This window comes from Rhinopithecus bieti, unplaced genomic scaffold (assembly GCF_001698545.2).
Source record: "Rhinopithecus bieti isolate Rb0 unplaced genomic scaffold, ASM169854v2 scaffold_32096, whole genome shotgun sequence".
NCBI classification, from domain to species: domain Eukaryota; kingdom Metazoa; phylum Chordata; class Mammalia; order Primates; family Cercopithecidae; genus Rhinopithecus; species Rhinopithecus bieti.
In genome coordinates, this window is record NW_016813886.1 from 392,767 (window position 1) to 409,484 (window position 16,718).

The 16,718-nt window shown below is 51.8% G+C and overlaps 1 protein-coding gene across 8 annotated transcripts; it reads right to left on the reverse strand.

The window, feature by feature from the left end:
* Window positions 1-561: 561 nt before the first annotated feature.
* On the reverse strand, window positions 562-16,392 carry FXYD4 (FXYD domain containing ion transport regulator 4). Of its 8 annotated transcripts, none has more exons than XM_017849058.1 (9): window positions 8,747-8,819; window positions 7,667-7,712; window positions 6,679-6,811; window positions 5,105-5,137; window positions 4,968-4,994; window positions 3,819-3,893; window positions 3,676-3,715; window positions 3,340-3,377; window positions 562-3,262 (listed from the first exon to the last, which is right to left on the reverse strand). In XM_017849058.1, exons 3-9 carry the CDS (start codon window positions 6,713-6,715, stop codon window positions 3,243-3,245), a joined length of 270 nt encoding a protein of 89 aa, XP_017704547.1. In that variant the 5' UTR covers window positions 6,716-6,811; window positions 7,667-7,712; window positions 8,747-8,819; the 3' UTR covers window positions 562-3,242. The 8 variants fall into 8 exon arrangements, with proteins under 8 accessions (XP_017704547.1, XP_017704550.1, XP_017704548.1 ...); XM_017849055.1 differs by lacking the exons at window positions 5,105-5,137; window positions 8,747-8,819 and adding exons at window positions 5,665-5,697; window positions 15,766-16,392 and having other exon boundaries at window positions 3,076-3,262; XM_017849056.1 differs by lacking the exons at window positions 5,105-5,137; window positions 8,747-8,819 and adding exons at window positions 5,665-5,697; window positions 15,766-16,392 and having other exon boundaries at window positions 3,076-3,262; window positions 6,679-6,838.
* Window positions 16,393-16,718: the final 326 nt, after the last annotated feature.

Consider the following 16,718-nt stretch of genomic DNA (forward strand, 5'->3'; position numbering starts at 1 on the left):
CAGGTGATCCGCCCATCTCAGCCTCCCAAAGTGCCTGGATTACAGGCTTGAGCCACTGTGCCCGGCAATAGCCTGAGTTCTGATCTCAGACTCACAAGGCCAACTCCCAGGTACAAGAGGGAAAAGACGATCTGAAAGATTAGCAAACTTTTTTTTTTGGGGGGGGCAAACTTTTAACCTTGATAATTTTGGGGTGCTAGGTTAGAATTTGGTTGACTTTGTGAGTAAATGTCTCTGTGATGTTTGTTTTCTTTTCTTTTCTTTTTTTTTTTTGGAGACAGAGTCTTGGTCTGTCACCCAGGCTGGAGTGCAGTAGTGCGATCTCGGCTCACTGCAACCTCCACATCCTGGGTTCAAGTGATCCTCCCACCTTAGCCTCCTGAGTAGCTAGGATTACAGGCGTGAGCCACTGCGCCTAGCCAATTTTTGTATTTTTAGTAGTTACAGGGTTTCAACATGTTGGCCAGGCTGATCCCGAACTCCTGACCTCAAGTGATCCTCCCACCTCGGCTTCCCAAAGTGCTGAGATTACAGGCATGAGCCACTGAGCTCAGCCCTGAAAATAAAAGATTTTAAAATAAAAAAGTGAGGAAGGATGTATAGTCACCCAGCAGCACAGTCCCTGGGCTCTGTCTTTGACAATGATAAACATCGGGAAGGCAACAGGCCCCAGATCTTTGGAAACAGGGCTCAGGAGCAGGACACCTGGGTTGGAGGCTGGCTGTGGAATTCGTTAGCCCATGAGAATCTCTGGGTGCCTCTCTTCTCTAACCTAACCCTAACCCTAATGTCATCTGCACCTCATAGGTTGCTAGGAAAATTCGACATGTGTGAAGTGTTTACAGTGGTGTCTGTCACATAGTAAATCCCCAACTGAGTGGAAATGACCCTTTGCTTTCTCTGGTCCCCCCCACCTCTCCCCGCAGCCCCTCAACTAGGAGAGGATGACAAGGGGAAATTACTCCCCACCTCCGAAACAGGCCCCAGGAAGGGGTCTCTGAGGCACAGCCAGTAATCCCACAAAGGGAAGCCTCTGTCATGCCCTAGTCAGCCCATTCCTCACTCCCAGAAGGGAGAGAGGAGAGCTCATTTCCTCTGGGAACCAGCAGCCCAACTCCAGGGCCCAGCCTCACCCATCTGGGGCTAACACCGACTCCATCCTCTACTGTCACCCAGGCCTGGCCTCCCATCAATCTCTGACTCCTCCCACCATGATTTCCCCAGGCTCCATAAGCTAGAGCCGTCACCCTCCACATCAGCGGGATAAGCCTGTCACTGGGCAGTCACACCTAGGGACTCATGTGGTGGGGCCTCCCACATAAGTGGTCACTTACAGGACTTAGGGAAACTGTGGCACCTGTCCAGGAGAAGTTTAAATGAAGCAGCATGAGAGCTTGAAAGCAGAGCTGCAGGTCTCCACCACGATGTGGCCCCAGGACACGACATGTGAAGGTGGAGGTGGATGGATGTCATGTCCAGAAACCTCTGCTCCCCAGCGGGGCACTGGGGTTGGAAGTCAAGGCTGCATCTCTTGTCAGGGTCATGGGGCCACCATGCAAGGACAAGGTTTGCTAGGATTTCAAACAGCAGAGCTCCTGATAGTCATGACTGCGCCCTGGGTTCCTCAGTCAGAAAGCATGCACTGCTTCCGGTCACCTTTTTGTGGCTTCCCCTGGGTCTGCCACTCCAGACTCGGCTTTCTTACCTCACTTTCATGTTCTCAAAAGCAGTCCCTCACACCAGCGTCTTCCGGTGCCAACGAGGAGAGAGCTCTGCACTGCACCCCCTGGATGAGGAGCCCCGTTCTATCAGCCCTGCTGGGTGGCTCCCACCCCTGCCTCTGTGTTCCTGCAGGGCTGGGCCTTGCTTCCTCAGTGATCCTATCGCCTGCATTCCAGTCGTGCTGCTGATTCCCTCCACCAGGGTGGTTTGCGCACAGGCCCCTCCCTGGGTCCACCTGTGCAGACTCAGTGCCGCCTACGGACTGGCCATACCACCTGGGGCTGCCGGTACAGGGCAGCTTCCCCAAAGCACTGGGGCTTGCCAGGTGTTCTGTGACCCACCCAAGATTCCCTGATAGTGGCTGGACTCAGCCAGGTATCCTGAGTCCCACTCAGCCCCACCTTGGAACCTTGCTCTCAGCCCCTGCATATCCTGTTTCAAAGGCTCTGGCAGACATGTGGACCTCATTTTTACAACTCTGGGGCCCTGCACAAGTCTCTGACCCCAGCCCACAAGTCAGGAGACCCTAAGTCTAGGATACATCATACTTCTCAAGGATGTGGCCTACCCTGAGAAGTGGAGGGAGGATGCATCATTAGAGACAGCTGCCCAGCCCAGGCCCTGGCCTCAGATTGGGAGCTGCCAGCTGGCAGGGACTCTGTTGTGCTCTGGCCTTTGCTGGGGGCAGAGGCTAGAAGTGGGCTCATTTCCTTCTCCTGGGCCATCAAGGGGCAGGACTGCAGGACGGGCACCAGGCAGGAGCGGCACTTCACACCCCTGCCTGGGGTGCTACAGGGATATTGCCAGGGAGGTCTTCCTGGAGGGGAGTTCGGGCATGCCAAAGAACTCGGATTTGCACACATGGTGTTTGACTCCCACGTGCACTATGCAGGTCTTCTCAAGACATAGTTCTTCATGGAATTTCACAGGATATTTCCTGGGAGGAGGGGGGCCCACGGGATGAGCTGAGGGTTTTACTGGAATGGGTCGAAGGAATTACTACATTTTCTACCATAGAGAGCACTCACTGGGTGAGATGAGGTTTCAATGGGGGGCGAGCCCGGGGGGGTCACTCTAGGTTAAAGGAAGTCATGAGTACCTGAGGCATCAGGACTTCTAGGACCCCCGTGCAAGTGGTGGAAATGGAAAGGTCTTCTGTTATAACACTGTAGTGTCTCACGGTTCATGGGTCTCTGTGGGGCTTGCTGGAGTGGGAGCCATAGGAGACAGTTGGGTGGCAGGGACTCAGGGATCGGGAAGCTTGTTGGGAGTGGGCCTTCAGGGAAAGTCAGCAATCCAAGGGATTACTCGCCCCCAGACCCAAAGACGATGGATCACAAGACTACAGAGGAAGGGGTGGTGGGGTGAGTTTAATTCGGAAAAAAAGCTTCCTGATTGGAAAGGGGCCTAACAGCCTGCCCTTGGAAAGAAGTCCTTCCTTGAGGATAAGTCCTCCCAGGGGAGGAGGCGCTGGGGGCCAGTGTTATGCTTCAGGCCATCCCTGGAGGCCGGTCTTGTGCTCAGCAGGTAGTGGCAGAGCCTGCGGAGAGTGGCAGGCAGGCCATCAGACACAGTCCTTACACAGACACCCCCTCAGCCCACGGAAGCCCGTCTCACCTGGAGTGATGAGTGGGATGGTTTTCTCAAGTACGAGACTAGAGAAAGGACCGCATCAGAGTAGTATCAGGTTAGCCTGGAGGACCTTCTACCCTACATCCCAGACTCTTGCCGCCTGGCCCCAAGAGTGCACCTCCTTGCTCTCCTTCCATGGTCACTTCACACAATACCGAGGTCAGAGCTTTCCCTGACTGGGGCCCTTCAGGGTTGACTATCTGAATAACAAAGCTGGCTGCAAGTCCAGTGAGTAGCCAGGACCCTGTCCACTCTCCAGGTCAGGACTGTCCTCCCATAGTTCTGCCCTGAAGGAGGGGCACACCACAGGGTTGGGCTCACCTGTGCTGCTTCTGGCTGCTCTTGCATTTGCATTTGCTACCTGAGAGGGAGAGAGGGGTCAGTGCCAGGGTCAGTGCTGGAATCAGACCACTCTCTCTTCCTGCCCCACCCTGTCCGCCAGCCCCACCTGCCCTGCCACTCACTCAGAACCGTCACGATCCCAGCAATGGCCAGGAGCCCTCCGCAGATCAGTCCGCTCAGCTGCAGGTTTTTCCAGTCTGGGGCAGGTACAGAGAGTGTGCTTGCACCAGCCTGGGGCCTCACTCATTCATTCAAAAGACATTCGTGAGCCCCTGCTTGTGCCAGCCGCTGCCATATGCATAAAGACAAGCCAGCAACAGAGACATCATTCTGTGTCTGGTGGGGAAACACTAAGAAGAAAAAAGTTGAGGCCGGGCATGGTGGCTCACACCTGTAATCCCAGCACTTTGGGAGGTTGAGGCGGGCAGATCACCTGAGGTCAGAAGTTCGAGACCAGCCTGACCAATATGGTGAAACCCCATCTCTACTAAAAATACAAAAATTAGCTAGGCATGGCAGCGGGCACCTGTAGTCCCACCTACTCAGGAGGCTGAGACAGGAGAATTGCTTGAACCCGGGAGGTGGAGGTTGCAGTGAGCGGAGATCATGCCACTGCACCCCAGCCTGGGCGACAGAGTCAGAATCTGTCTCAAGAAAAAAAAAAAAAACCCGTCTCTACTAAAAATGCAAAAATTAGCCGGGCTTGGTGGCGGGCGCCTGTAGTCCCAGCCACTTGGGAGGCTGAGGCGGAAGAATGGCATGAACCCAGGAGGCGGAGCTTACAGTGAGCCAAGATCGCCCCACTGCACTACGGCCTGGGCAACAGAGGGAGACTCTTGTCTCAAAAAAAAAAAAAGAAAAGAAAAGAAAAAAGAAAAAAAAAAAGAAGAAGTGGACATGCGCAAAGAAGGGACTTTGAAGGATGATCAAGGAAAGCTATCCTGGGGCTGAGGCCCAGGGGAGAGGAAGAGAGAAGGACCGCCTAAGGGCTGGGGACTAGGGAAGGGGAGGGTGAGGGTGAGTGAAGGCAGGAGGGTAGGGGTGATGTATCCGGGGGCCCTAACCACCCAGACACCAACCCTTCTCCAGGAGGGTTCCTAAGCATCCTGTGGCTACCCTCCCCTTGCTGGAGCAACGCTCTCACACAGACCAGGTTTAATCCCCCATCCCACTTTGTGTACACTAGGTCCACACCACCCCTCACCAACTTGTCTGGCAAAGAGGTCCAGGATAAGCAAAGGGAGGGTGGGGGTGGGAATATCAGCTCTTACCATAGTAGAAGGGATCGTTTTCATTGGCTAGAAAAAGCGGGGGAAAAACACTTCAGAACCAGAACCAGGAGACAGGATGTGGGTATCAGAGGGGAGATGTGGGCAGAGTGGGCAGGCTGTTTGGGGGCCTCACTCACCAAATGGGTCATTGGCTTCCAAGGCAGTCAGGCCTGTGTGGGAGGAGCAGAGAAAATGGGTGGGAATTCATGACACTGGTGTCCAAGTAAGTCAGGCAGCAGGACCCCAGCCCAGAGGTTGTAGGGTGACCCTGGAGCCACCAGTTCCCTTCCTCACACCCTCCCCAGCCCCACACAGCCTCAGGGTTTGGCCCCGCCCAAGCCCTGCCTTCCCAGGCTTCCTGATGCTGCTGTGTGCCTGCTAACAGGGATGGTTTGTTATGTCTCTGCCCCTGAAGAAACAGGGAGTGCTTGCCTTTTTTTTTGAGATGGAACCTCTCTCTGTCACCCAGGCTGGAGTGCAATGTTGCAATCCTAGCTCACTGCAGCCTCGACCTCCCAGGCTCAAGTGATCCTCCCACCTTGGCCTCCCAAAGCGCTGGGATTACAGGCCTGAGCCACTGTGCCATCCTGTTTTTGTCTTTTTTTTTTTTTTTTTTTTTCAGAACCAGGAGACAGGATGTGGGTATCAGAGGGGAGATGTGGGCAGAGTGGGCAGGCTGTTTGGGGGCCTCACTCACCAAATGGGTCATTGGCTTCCAAGGCAGTCAGGCCTGTGTGGGAGGAGCAGAGAAAATGGGTGGGAATTCATGACACTGGTGTCCAAGTAAGTCAGGCAGCAGGACCCCAGCCCAGAGGTTGTAGGGTGACCCTGGAGCCACCAGTTCCCTTCCTCACACCCTCCCCAGCCCCACACAGCCTCAGGGTTTGGCCCCGCCCAAGCCCTGCCTTCCCAGGCTTCCTGATGCTGCTGTGTGCCTGCTAACAGGGATGGTTTGTTATGTCTCTGCCCCCTGAAGAAACAGGGAGTGCTTGCCTTTTTTTTTGAGATGGAACCTCTCTCTGTCACCCAGGCTGGAGTGCAATGTTGCAATCCTAGCTCACTGCAGCCTCGACCTCCCAGGCTCAAGTGATCCTCCCACCTTGGCCTCCCAAAGGGCTGGGATTACAGGCCTGAGCCCCTGTGCCATCCTTTTTTTTTTTTTTTTTTTTTTTTTTTTTTTGAGACGGAGTCTCGCTCTGTCGCCCAGGCTGGAGTGCAGTGGCCGGATCTCAGCTCACTGCAAGCTCCGCCTCCCGGGTTCACACCATTCTCCTGCCTCAGCCTCCCGAGTAGCTGGGACTACAGGCGCCCGCCAGGTCGCCCGGCTAGTTTTTTGTATTTTAGTAGAGACGGGGTTTCACCATGTTAGCCAGGATGGTCTTGACCTCCTGACCTCGTGATCCGCCCGTCTCGGCCTCCCAAAGTGCTGGGATTACAGGCTTGAGCCACCGCGCCCGGCCCTGTTTTTGTCTTCAAGCCACAGGTGGTTAATGTTTTCCATGGTTCAATTCCTCTGGAGCTATTAGGACCTTTTTGCAATATTCTCATCCTACCTGTACTGTCATTTCCTTCATGTTTCTCTCTAAGTTGTCAGTTTAAATAAAGCGTGCTGATTGAACACCAGACCCCCTTTGGGAGATGTTGTCTGACTTTTGCTGCCTTTGTGGGTGGAGTGATTGCAAGAGGGTCCCAAGAGACTGGGAGGACTCACCTGCCAGTAGGAGAAGGGCCAGGGTCACTCTCTCCATGTCACAGTTCGAGTGGCAGGGCTGCAGGGGGATAGGCACTGGGGCTGGGGTCTGCAGCCCACGGATCTGCTCCAGGCTCACAGCTCGTTTGGTCAGCTACAGGGGGCGGGGGCAGGCAGAGCCCTGTGGTGAGAGTAGGTGTACAAACCCCAAGGATACACTTGCTTGTGGGGTGATCTTGGGAAAGTGACTACTTTCTGTCTTCCCACCTAGAGATAGTGACGGCCTGGGGGAGTAAGCACGAGCTAAGAGCTCAGAACTGTGCCTGCACAGAGTAAGTGCTGCAGAAGACGTTGTTAAAATCCATGTGACAAACCCACCCCCTACTCCTCCCTATGAGGAAGGCACTATTATTGTCTCAATTTCAGAGGAAGAAAAAAAAGAAATGGAGCTTAGAGAGGTGTAATCAGATGCCCAGGGTCAGGTGGCTGCTATTCTAAGTCAGGGTCTGGAATTCCTAACCCCACACAAAGGGCATTGTTATCAGGCCCCAGGCTATTGCTCCCAAAGGTCTGGGCCTGGGGTGGCCAGAGTTCAGTGCCCTGAGTCTGAATTCCCAGACAGCCTCCACAAAAGCAAGGGTGCAGAGGAAGAAGAAAGCGCTGAATCCTGGGATGAGGCGACTACAGCAGCCAGGACCTCCCCTGCCAGCCCTGGCAGGGGACCCTGCTCCAGCAGCCCCAGATTCTGCTCTCAGAGTATAGACCTCCTGTGGTATGACATTTCTCCCTCAGGTTGGAAGTAGCCAGGACCCCATTTACTTGTCCTTGGGGAGGCTGAGTCTTTGAGCGCAGGGCCCCTCCCAGCCCCTTGCATATTGTTAGCCTAGTGTGGTCAAGTCTTCAATACTGAAGCCATTGTCATCATTTGCTGTACCCAGCTCTGGCCTCCTGATGAGATCACAGATCCAGGGCCAGCTGTCTGGGGCTGGGTCGATTCTCAGCAACTTACCAACTGTGTGACTCTGCAGGTTCCTCACTGCTCCTTCACCAGTGTCCTGTAAAAGGAGGATCATCAGAATAGTAGCAACTTCATAAGGTTATAGCAATGGAATTACATGAACTACTATTTGCCAAGCCTAAGAACCATGCCTAGCACACAGTAAGCACTAAAAACCTGTTACAATAAATACATCCATAGGTTGGGCACAGTGACTCACACCTATAATCCCAGCACTTTGGGGCTGAGGCGGGTGGATCACCTGAGGTCAGGAGTTCAAGATCAGCCTGGCCAACATGGCAAAACCCCGTCTATACTAAAAATACAAAAATTAGCCGGGTGTGGTGACAGGCGCCTGTATTCCCAGCTTCTTGGGAAGCTGAGGCAGAAGAATCACTTGAACCTGGAAGGTGGAGGTTGCAGTGAGCTGAGATCGTGCCAGTGCACTCCAGCCCGGGCAACAGAGTGAGACTCCATCTAAAAATAAATAAATAAATACATCCATAAATAAACTGCTCCTTCTGCAGTGGGAGGGAGGCACGGGAGGGAGAGACTCTTAGGCACTGCTTCTGAACATGGGTTATTGGGCTAGGAGCAGTCTCCAAAGCTGGCTTCCCTGAGCCTTCACTGGTCTCTCTCTACCTTCACCAACAAGAGTTCCTGGAATATGAGGGTCTCAACTCTAGGTCACATTTTTTATTTTTTTATTTTTATCATTATTATTTTTTTGAGACAGGGTCTTGCTCTGTTACCCAGGATGGAGAGCAGTGGCATGATCTCGGCTCACTGCAGCCTTGAACTATCTTGGCTCAGGTGATCTCCTCACCTGAGTATCTCAAGCAGTTGGGACCACAGGTGCACCCCACCAGTTCATATATTCTTTAACCAAGGGCTGGCTTCTGTTTCCTCCAGCCCCCAACCCACCATCCGTATGACAGTAGGTGCAAAGCAAGAGGCCTTCAAGCATCTGCTGCAGCCATATCTGCCCTCAGACACCTCAATAGGCTCCTCATTACTCAGAATTCTTGGGCACCCACCCCCTTCACCCAGCAGCCCCGAAGTGGACACCTGGTCACCTGGGTGAGGGCTCACCTGAGCTGGCAGCGCAGAGAATGGATTTGAGGAAGCTGCTGGGCTGTGGACGGCCCAGGCAGGTGGGTAGGCTCTTTAAACCCTGCAGCCACACCCAGGGCTCCATGACGCAGGCTGGAGGGAAATGGTCAGGCTTCCTGAGACTCAGGCTGACCGACCTGCCACACCCAGGGCTGTTGGGGAGGGGCGGGCTGGGCCGAAGACCCTCTTTTGGCTTCTTCTTCTTCTTTTTTTTTTTTTTTTTTGAGACGGAGTCTCACTCTGTCTACCGGGCTGGAGTACAGTGGTGTGATCTCAGCTCACTGCAACCTCTGCCTCCCGGGTTCAAGCAATTCTCCTGCCTCAGGCTCCGAGTAGCTGGGACTACAGGTGCACGCCACCAGGTCTGGCTAATTTTTTTGTATTTTAGTAGAGATGGGGTTTCACCATGTTGCCCAGGCTGGTCTCGAACTCCCGAGCTCAGGCTGTCTGCCCACCGTGGCCTCCCAAAGTGCTAGGATTACAGGCGTAAGCCACCACGCCCAGGCTTTCTTTTGGCTTCTTTAGCTCACCCAGATCCTAAAAGAGGGACCCGGAGGGTGCTGGGCAGGGTGTTTCTGGGCTCTTGTGCCAGCTGTGGGGGTTCTGGGACCTCTGTGTGGGGGTGCCCTGGGGACCGCGGAGGATACCAGGAGCCAGGCACTGACCTTCAGGCTCCCTGTGCTCAGCAGTGCCACTGCTGTCACTTGGGCTGCATGTCTACTGAAGGGAGACTGGTGGCCGGTGGGCACCCCTGGGGGTGGCTCACCCTCTGATAGGGCCCTGACACCCACTTAGCCTCCCCCATAGGAGAGGGATGGGTCCAGGAGGAGGATAGCCACCCCCGAATAAGGAGTGGGCTACCTCCCTCTGCAGACCTCAGGCCTGCCTTGTTGCTGGAGGCCAAACACACCCCACACAGGCGTGTGGAGGACCCAGGCCTCCCTAGTCTGCTGTTACCCCTCCCTAATTCTTTTCCAAATGAGGGACACTTGTCCCTGTCCAGAAGGTAAGGGGGAATGGCTGACAAGGGATGGGGGTCTCTGGGCTGGGAGGGCTAGGGAGGGCAGTGACAGTTTAGATGGTTTATTTATTAATTTATGAGCCGGAGTCTCGCTCTGTCGCCCAAGCTGGAGTGCAGTGGCTCAATCTTGGCACACTACAATCTCCACCTCCCAGATTCAAGCAATTCTGTCTCGGTCTCCCGAGTAGCTGGGATTATGGGCACACACCACTGTGCCCAGCTAATTTTTGTATTTTTAGTACAGACAGGATTTCGCTATGTTGAGCAGGCTGGTCTCAAACTCCTGACCTCAGGTGTTCCACCTGCCTGGGCCTCCCAAAGTGCTGGGATTACAGGCATGAGCCACTGTGTCTGGCCCAGACATACTTTTAACTGGAAAAAAGTATAGGGCAGTCTGAATAGGATGCTGTCACTTGTGTAAAAATATAAAATATTGGCTGGGAATGGGGGCTCAGGCCTGTAATCCCAGCACTTTGGGAGGCTGAGGCGGGCCTGTGTCTCTGTGTGCACACTGCATGGGGAGTCCAGGTGTTTCCTCGGCCAGCTGTTTACTTGAGCTCATTGCACTTAGCCCTCACAGAAGTCCTTGGAGGTATATACTCTCATTAGCCTGTCAATCTACAATAGTCAAACAGGTCAGATTTTAGTTTTAAAGGAGTTTATTCAAGTGTAAAGGTTAAGGATGGCCTGCTCAGGAACTATGGATTGTAGAGAATGGAAGTCATGGCTGGGGGCGGTGGCTCACACCTGTGATCCCAGCACTTTGGGAGGCCGAGGCAGGCAGAACATGAGGTCAGGAGTTCAAGACCAGCCTGGCCAACATGGTGAAACCCCATCTCTACTAAAAATACAAAAATTAGCCAGGTGTGGTGGTACACTCCTGTAGTCCCAGCTACTTGGGAAACTGAGGCAGGAGAATCACTTGAACCTGGGAGGCGGACGTTGTAGTGAGCTGAGATCGTGCCACTGCACTCCAGCCTCGGCGACAGAGCAAGACTCCATCTCAAAAAAGAAAAAAAAAAAAAAAAAAGAAGAATGGAATCAGAGTTTTAAAGTCTTGGTGGGGTGTGGGGGTTCAATCCTGACACTCTGGGAGGCCAAGGTGGGCAGATCACTTGAGCCCAGGAGTTTGAGATCAGCTTGGGCAACACAGCGAGACCCCATCTGTACAAAAAAATAGAACAAACAGTCTGGCATTGTGGCACACACCTATACCCCAGCGGAGGTGAGAGGAGCGCTTGAGTGTGGGAGGTCAAGGCTGCAGTGAGCCCAGGAAGCACCACTGCACTCCAGCCTGGGCGACAGAGGGAAACCCTGTCTCACAATAAATAAGTAAAGTGTAAAAGTTTGGGATCATTTATTTTTATTTTTTTGAGACAGAGTCTCATTCTGTTGCCCAAGCTAGAGTGCAGTGGCATGATCTCTGCTCACTATAACCTCCACCTTTTGGGTTCAAGTGATTCTTGTGCCTCAGCCTCCTGAGTAGCTGAGATTACAGGCCCGAGCCTCCATGCTCAGCTAATTTTTTTGTATTTTTAGTAGAGACAGGGTTTCACTATGTTGGCCAGGCTGGTCTCAAACTCCTAACCTCAAGTGAGCCACCTGCCTCAGACTCCGAAAGTGCTGGGATTACAGGCATGAGCCACTGTGCCTGGCCTGGGATCATTTATATAGACACAGTTTAGGAAAGTTTAATAGGATTTTAACTGTTTTTTTTTTTAATCTTTTTTGAGACACGGTCTCCCTCTGTCACCCAGGCTGAAGTACAGTGACACAGTCATGGCTCTCTGCAGCCTTGACCTTCTGGACACAAGCAATTCTCCTGCCTCACCCTCCTGAGCAGCTGGGACTACGGGTGCACACCAACACACCAGGATAATTTTTGTATTTTTTTTTTTTGGTAGAGACAGAGTTTTGCCATGTTGCCCAGGCTGGTCTCAAACTTCTGGGCTCTAGTGATTCACTCGCCTTGGCTGCCTAAAGTGTTGGGATTACAGGCATGAGCCACCCACTGCACCTGGCTGAATTTTAACTTTTTAAAATGTAAGGTTTAATGTATTGTTATAATGATCTAGGCCCAGTGTGGTGGCTCATGTTTGTAGTCCCAGCACTTTAGGAGGCTGAGGCAGGTGGATCACCTGAGGTCGGGAGTTCAAGACCAGCCTGACCAACATGGAGAAACCCTGTCTCTACTAAAAATACAAAATTAGCCGGGTGTGGTGGTGCATGCCTATAATCCCAGCTACTTGGGAGGCTGAAGCAGGAGAATCGCTTGAACCTAGGAGGCAGAGGTTGCAGTGAGCCAAGATGGCGCCATTGCACTCCAGCCTGGGCAACAAGACCGAAACTCTGTCTCAAAAAAAAAAAAAAGTTCTGATCAGTTGAGGTAGTCTTTCTTTAGGAGGAAGGTCTATTTAATACTTTATTTTAAATTTAAATATTTGTATATAAAATGAAGGCTGGGTCAGGCCGGGGGTGGTGGCTCATACCTGTAATATCAGCACATTGGGAGGCCGAGGTGGGAGGATCACGAGGTCAGGAGTTTGAGACCAGCCTGGCCAACATAGTGAAACCCCATCTCTACGAAAATTACAAAAAATTAGCTGGGTGTGGTGGCAGGAGCCTGTAATCTCAGCTACTCGGGAGGCTGAGGCAGGAGAATCGCTTGAAGCCGGTGGGTGGAGGTTGCAGTGAGCCGAGATCACGCCACTGCACTTCAGTCCGGGGAACAGGGCGAGACACTGTCTCAAAAAACAAACAAACAAAAAAAGTGAAGGCTAGATCTCACTATGTTGCCCAGGCTGATCTTGAACTCTTCGTCTCAAGTGATCCTCTTGCCTTAACCTCCCAAAGTGCTGGAATTATAGTGGTGAGCCACTCCCCTCAACCAATTTATTCATTTTTTTAAAATTAAAAAGTATGGAATCAACCTGGACAACATGGTGAAACCCTATCTCTACCAAAAATAGAAAAAATTAGCCAGGTGTGGTGGTGCACACCTGTGGTCCCAGCTACTTGGGAGGCTGAGGCAGGAGGATCGCTTGAGCCTGGGAGGCAGAGGTTGCAGTGAGCTGAGATCTTGCCACTGCACTCCAGCCTGAGTGACAGAGTGAAACCCTTTGTGTGTATGTGGGATGTACATGGGATGCTTTGAAAATTTGTATGTCATCCTTGTGCAGGGGCCATGCTAATCTCTGAATTATTCCAATTTTAGTATATGTGCTGGAGAAACAAGCACTGTTTAACATTTTACACTGAAAATGTAATTGTCATAAGGTCCCTGTCTGAGTTAGGTACAGGATAATAAAGGAAGCAATTAATTATTATTATTATTATTGAGATGGAGTTTCACTCTTGTTACCCAGGCTGGTGTGGAGAGGCGTGATATCAGCTCACTGCAACCTCCGCCTCTTGGGTTCAAGTGATTCTCCTGCCTCAGGCTCCCAAGTAGCTGGGATTACAGGCATGCACCACCATGCCTGGGTAATTTTGTATTTTTAGTAGGTACGGGGTTTCACCATGTTGGTCAGGCTGGTCTCGAACTCCTGACTTCAGGTGATCCACCTGCCTTAGCCTCCCAAGGTGCTGGGATTATAGGCATGAGCCACTGCACCTGGCTAATTATTTTTTTTGTAGAGACAGGGCCTCACTATGTTGCCCATGCTGCTCTCAAACTTCTGGGCACAAGTGATCCTCCTGCCTCAGACTCCCAAAATGCTGGGATTACAGGTGTGAGCCACTGCACCCAGCCAAAACAGTCAATTTATAACAAAGATTAGTGATTGGAAGGGGGATGTATGGTCTCTTGTCTTTTTTGTCATTTATTAAAGCAGCACACTGAGAAAGAGAGTTAACTTGTAATTTAAGAAAGACTGGTGAGGCCGGGCGCAGTGGCTCACGCCTGTAATCCCAGCACTTTGGGAGGCCAAGGAGGGCAGATCACGAGGTCAGGAGATCAAAACCATCCTGGCTAACACGATGAAACCCCGTCTCTACCAAAAATACAAAAAATTAGCCGGGAGTGGTGACGGGCACCTGTAGTCCCAGCTACTCGGGAGGCTGAGGTAGGAGAACAGCATGAACCCAGGAGGCGGAGCTTGCAGTGAGCTCAGATCACGCCACTGCACTCCAGCCTGGGCTATAGAGCGAGACTCCGTCTCAAAAAAACAACAAAAAAGAAGTAGACTTGTGAAATGTTACATGATTCAGATCACAGTCACCTCTCTCTTAATGCTTAAAGTGTTTTAGGTGTTGTAATCTTTATTTTCACAATCCCCACTTTAAGGGTGAGAAAACTGAGGTAGAGACAAGTTGAGTGACTTGCCCCATGTCACATGTAGGGTGGATGGGAGGTCAGGACCCCAGCCTGGTGGCTGGATGGCGACACCCTCACTGCCTAGGGCAGTCACCTCACTGTGCTTTTTTGTTGTTGTTGTTGAGATGGAGTCTCGCTCTGTTGCCCAGGCTAGAGTGCAGTGGCATGATCTCAACTCACTGAAACTTCCACCTCCCGGGTTCAAGCGATTCTCCTGCCTCAGCCTCCAGAGTAGCTGGGACTACAGGCGCATGCCACTATGCCAGGTTAATTTTTGTAATTTTAGTAGAGACTGGGTTTCACCATATTGGTCAGGCTGGTCTTGAACTCCTGACCTCAGGTGATTCACCTGAAAGTGCTGGGATTACAGGCGTGAGCCACTGCACCCAGCCTCACTGTGCTTTTTATGTTGTGGACTCTGTGGGTGTCATGGTCTCCTGGAGGGCAGATCTTGGCCAGCTTGACCCTGTGTTTCCTGGCCTCTGCCTCCCACTCTCTCTCTCTGCTGGTCTCTGGGCATGTGTCCCCCAGCCATTCTCCATGCAGGAAGTAGAATGTAGTGGCTCTGCAGTAACTAAGCAGAGTTTAAACTTGGGGCCCGTGTCCCAAGCCAGGTGACATTGGAGAAGGTTTCTACCTCCTTGGGTCTCTGTTTCTTCATTTATTAAAGGAGACTAGTGAGAGCATTGTTTTGAGGACTCAATGTCCTGAGCCAGCTCCCTTACCATGGTGGTTTCTCTGAGTGTGGTGTCACTGCAACAGGGTATATCTTCTCCCACTTTCTGTCTGGTTCTCCTAGGTCTTTTTTTTTTTTTTTTTTTTTTTTTTTTTTAGATGGAGTCTCGCTTTGTCACCCAGGCTGGAATGCAATGGCGCGATCTCAGCTCACTGCAACCTCCTCCTCTCGGGTTCAAGCAATTCTCCTGCCTCAGCCTCCCGAGTAGCTGGGACTACAGGCACCCACCACCACACCTGGCTAATTTTTGTATTTTTAGTAGAGATGGAGTTTCACCATATTGGCAAGGCTGGTCTCAAACTCCTGACCTTGTGATCGCCCTCCTTGGCCTCCCAAAGTGCTGGGATTACAGACGCGAGCCACTGCACCCGGACTTTTTTTTTTTTTTTTTTTTTTTGGAGATAGTCTTGCTGTCACCTAGGCTGGTGTGTGTAGTGGTGCTATCATGGCTCACTGTAACCTTGACCTGCCAGGCTCAAGTGATCATCTCACCTCAGCCTCCCAAGTAGCTGAGACTATAGGCATGCGCCAACATACCCAACCAATATTTTAAATTTTTGTAGAATCAGGGCCTACTTATGTTGCCCAGGCTGGTCTTGAACTCCTGGTCTTAAGTGATCCTCCCAACTCAAGCCTCCCAAAGTGCTAGGATGACAGGCGTGAGCCACTGGGTGCAGCTTTCCTGGGTCTTTTAAAATCTCAGCTTCTGTGTGTGTGTGTGTGTGTGTGTGCACGCGCGCGTGCTCTCACACGCAAACACGTAGAGCACTCCTCAAGATAGACCATCTCAGCCTTCTACTGATGCCTGTAATGTTCAGTCCATCTTGGAAAACAGAAATCTCAGGTTATGTTCCCACTGTGTGCCAGGTAAGATACTTGCCACTTCCCTTTTATTTTACATCTGGGTACATTCTAGTCTTTATTACCTTTCCTCAGGGAAATTAATACCGTCATGGACACATCTATGTTCTTCATAGAGCAACAGGGAAAAGCTCATTCTGGGAGTAGGGGAGGCCAGGTGGCAGGGAGGGGTCCCAGTCGCAAATGCTGATTTTCAGGTGCCACTCTGGGCCACAGATTTCCCTTCCTCCGCACCAGGTCCTTTGTATCCTTTGCAGTGTTGAAGCCAGAGAGGGAAGACAAGTTGAAGCTGGATCCTGAAATTTTCTCTCTTTGAAACATCTTGATACCTCCAAACTTTGACCTACACCCACCGAGCTGAGGCTCAGGCAAAGTGGTGTTGTTTTTCCTTTACCCTTCCAGTCTCATCACCCAAGGTTTGATTTCCTGTAGGTTTCAGTGCCTCTCACCCAGCTTTCCCATATTTGTACTGCATAAGAAGTCAGATTCCAATGTGTCACTCCAGGAGTTTTGGTAAGAAATGCATGTCCAGGAAGCAGGGCAAGAAACTTCCTGAACACAGCCTTCATTGCCAGTCCAACCCTCAGGAATCACACCATGACAGAGTTCATCCAAACACTCCTAATGGATGAAAAAAACACTTTTTTTTGAGACAAGGTTTCACCCTGTCATCCAAGCTGGTGTGCAGTGGCGCAATCACGGCTCACTGCAGCCTCCACCTTCCAGGCTCAAGTGATCCTCCTGCCTTGGCGTCCTAAAGTGTTGGGATTACAGGTGTGAGTCACCACCCCCAGCCAACACTTTTTTTTTTTCTTTTGATACAGAGTTTCACTTCTTTGCCCAGGCTGGAGTGCAATGGGCACGATCTTGGCTCATTGCAACCTCTGCCTCCCGGGTTCAAGCAGTTCTCCTGCCTCAGTCTCCCAAGTAGCTGGGATTACAGGCACGTGCCAGCACACCTAATTTTTGTATTTTTAGTAGAGACAACAGGGTTTCATCATGTTGGCCAGGCTGGTCT

Excerpts from the sequence above, each read along its gene's own strand:
- FXYD4 (XM_017849061.1), bottom strand. The coding sequence starts at position 6,715 with ATGGAGAGAGTGACCCTGGCCCTTCTCCTACTGGCAG. Across the intron at positions 4,995-5,104 it reads GGAAGCCAATGACCCATTTG|CCAATGAAAACGATCCCTTC; the intron begins GTGAGTGAGGCC and ends CGCTTTTTCTAG. Across the intron at positions 3,716-4,967 it reads AAACGATCCCTTCTACTATG|GTAGCAAATGCAAATGCAAG; the intron begins GTAAGAGCTGAT and ends TCTCCCTCTCAG.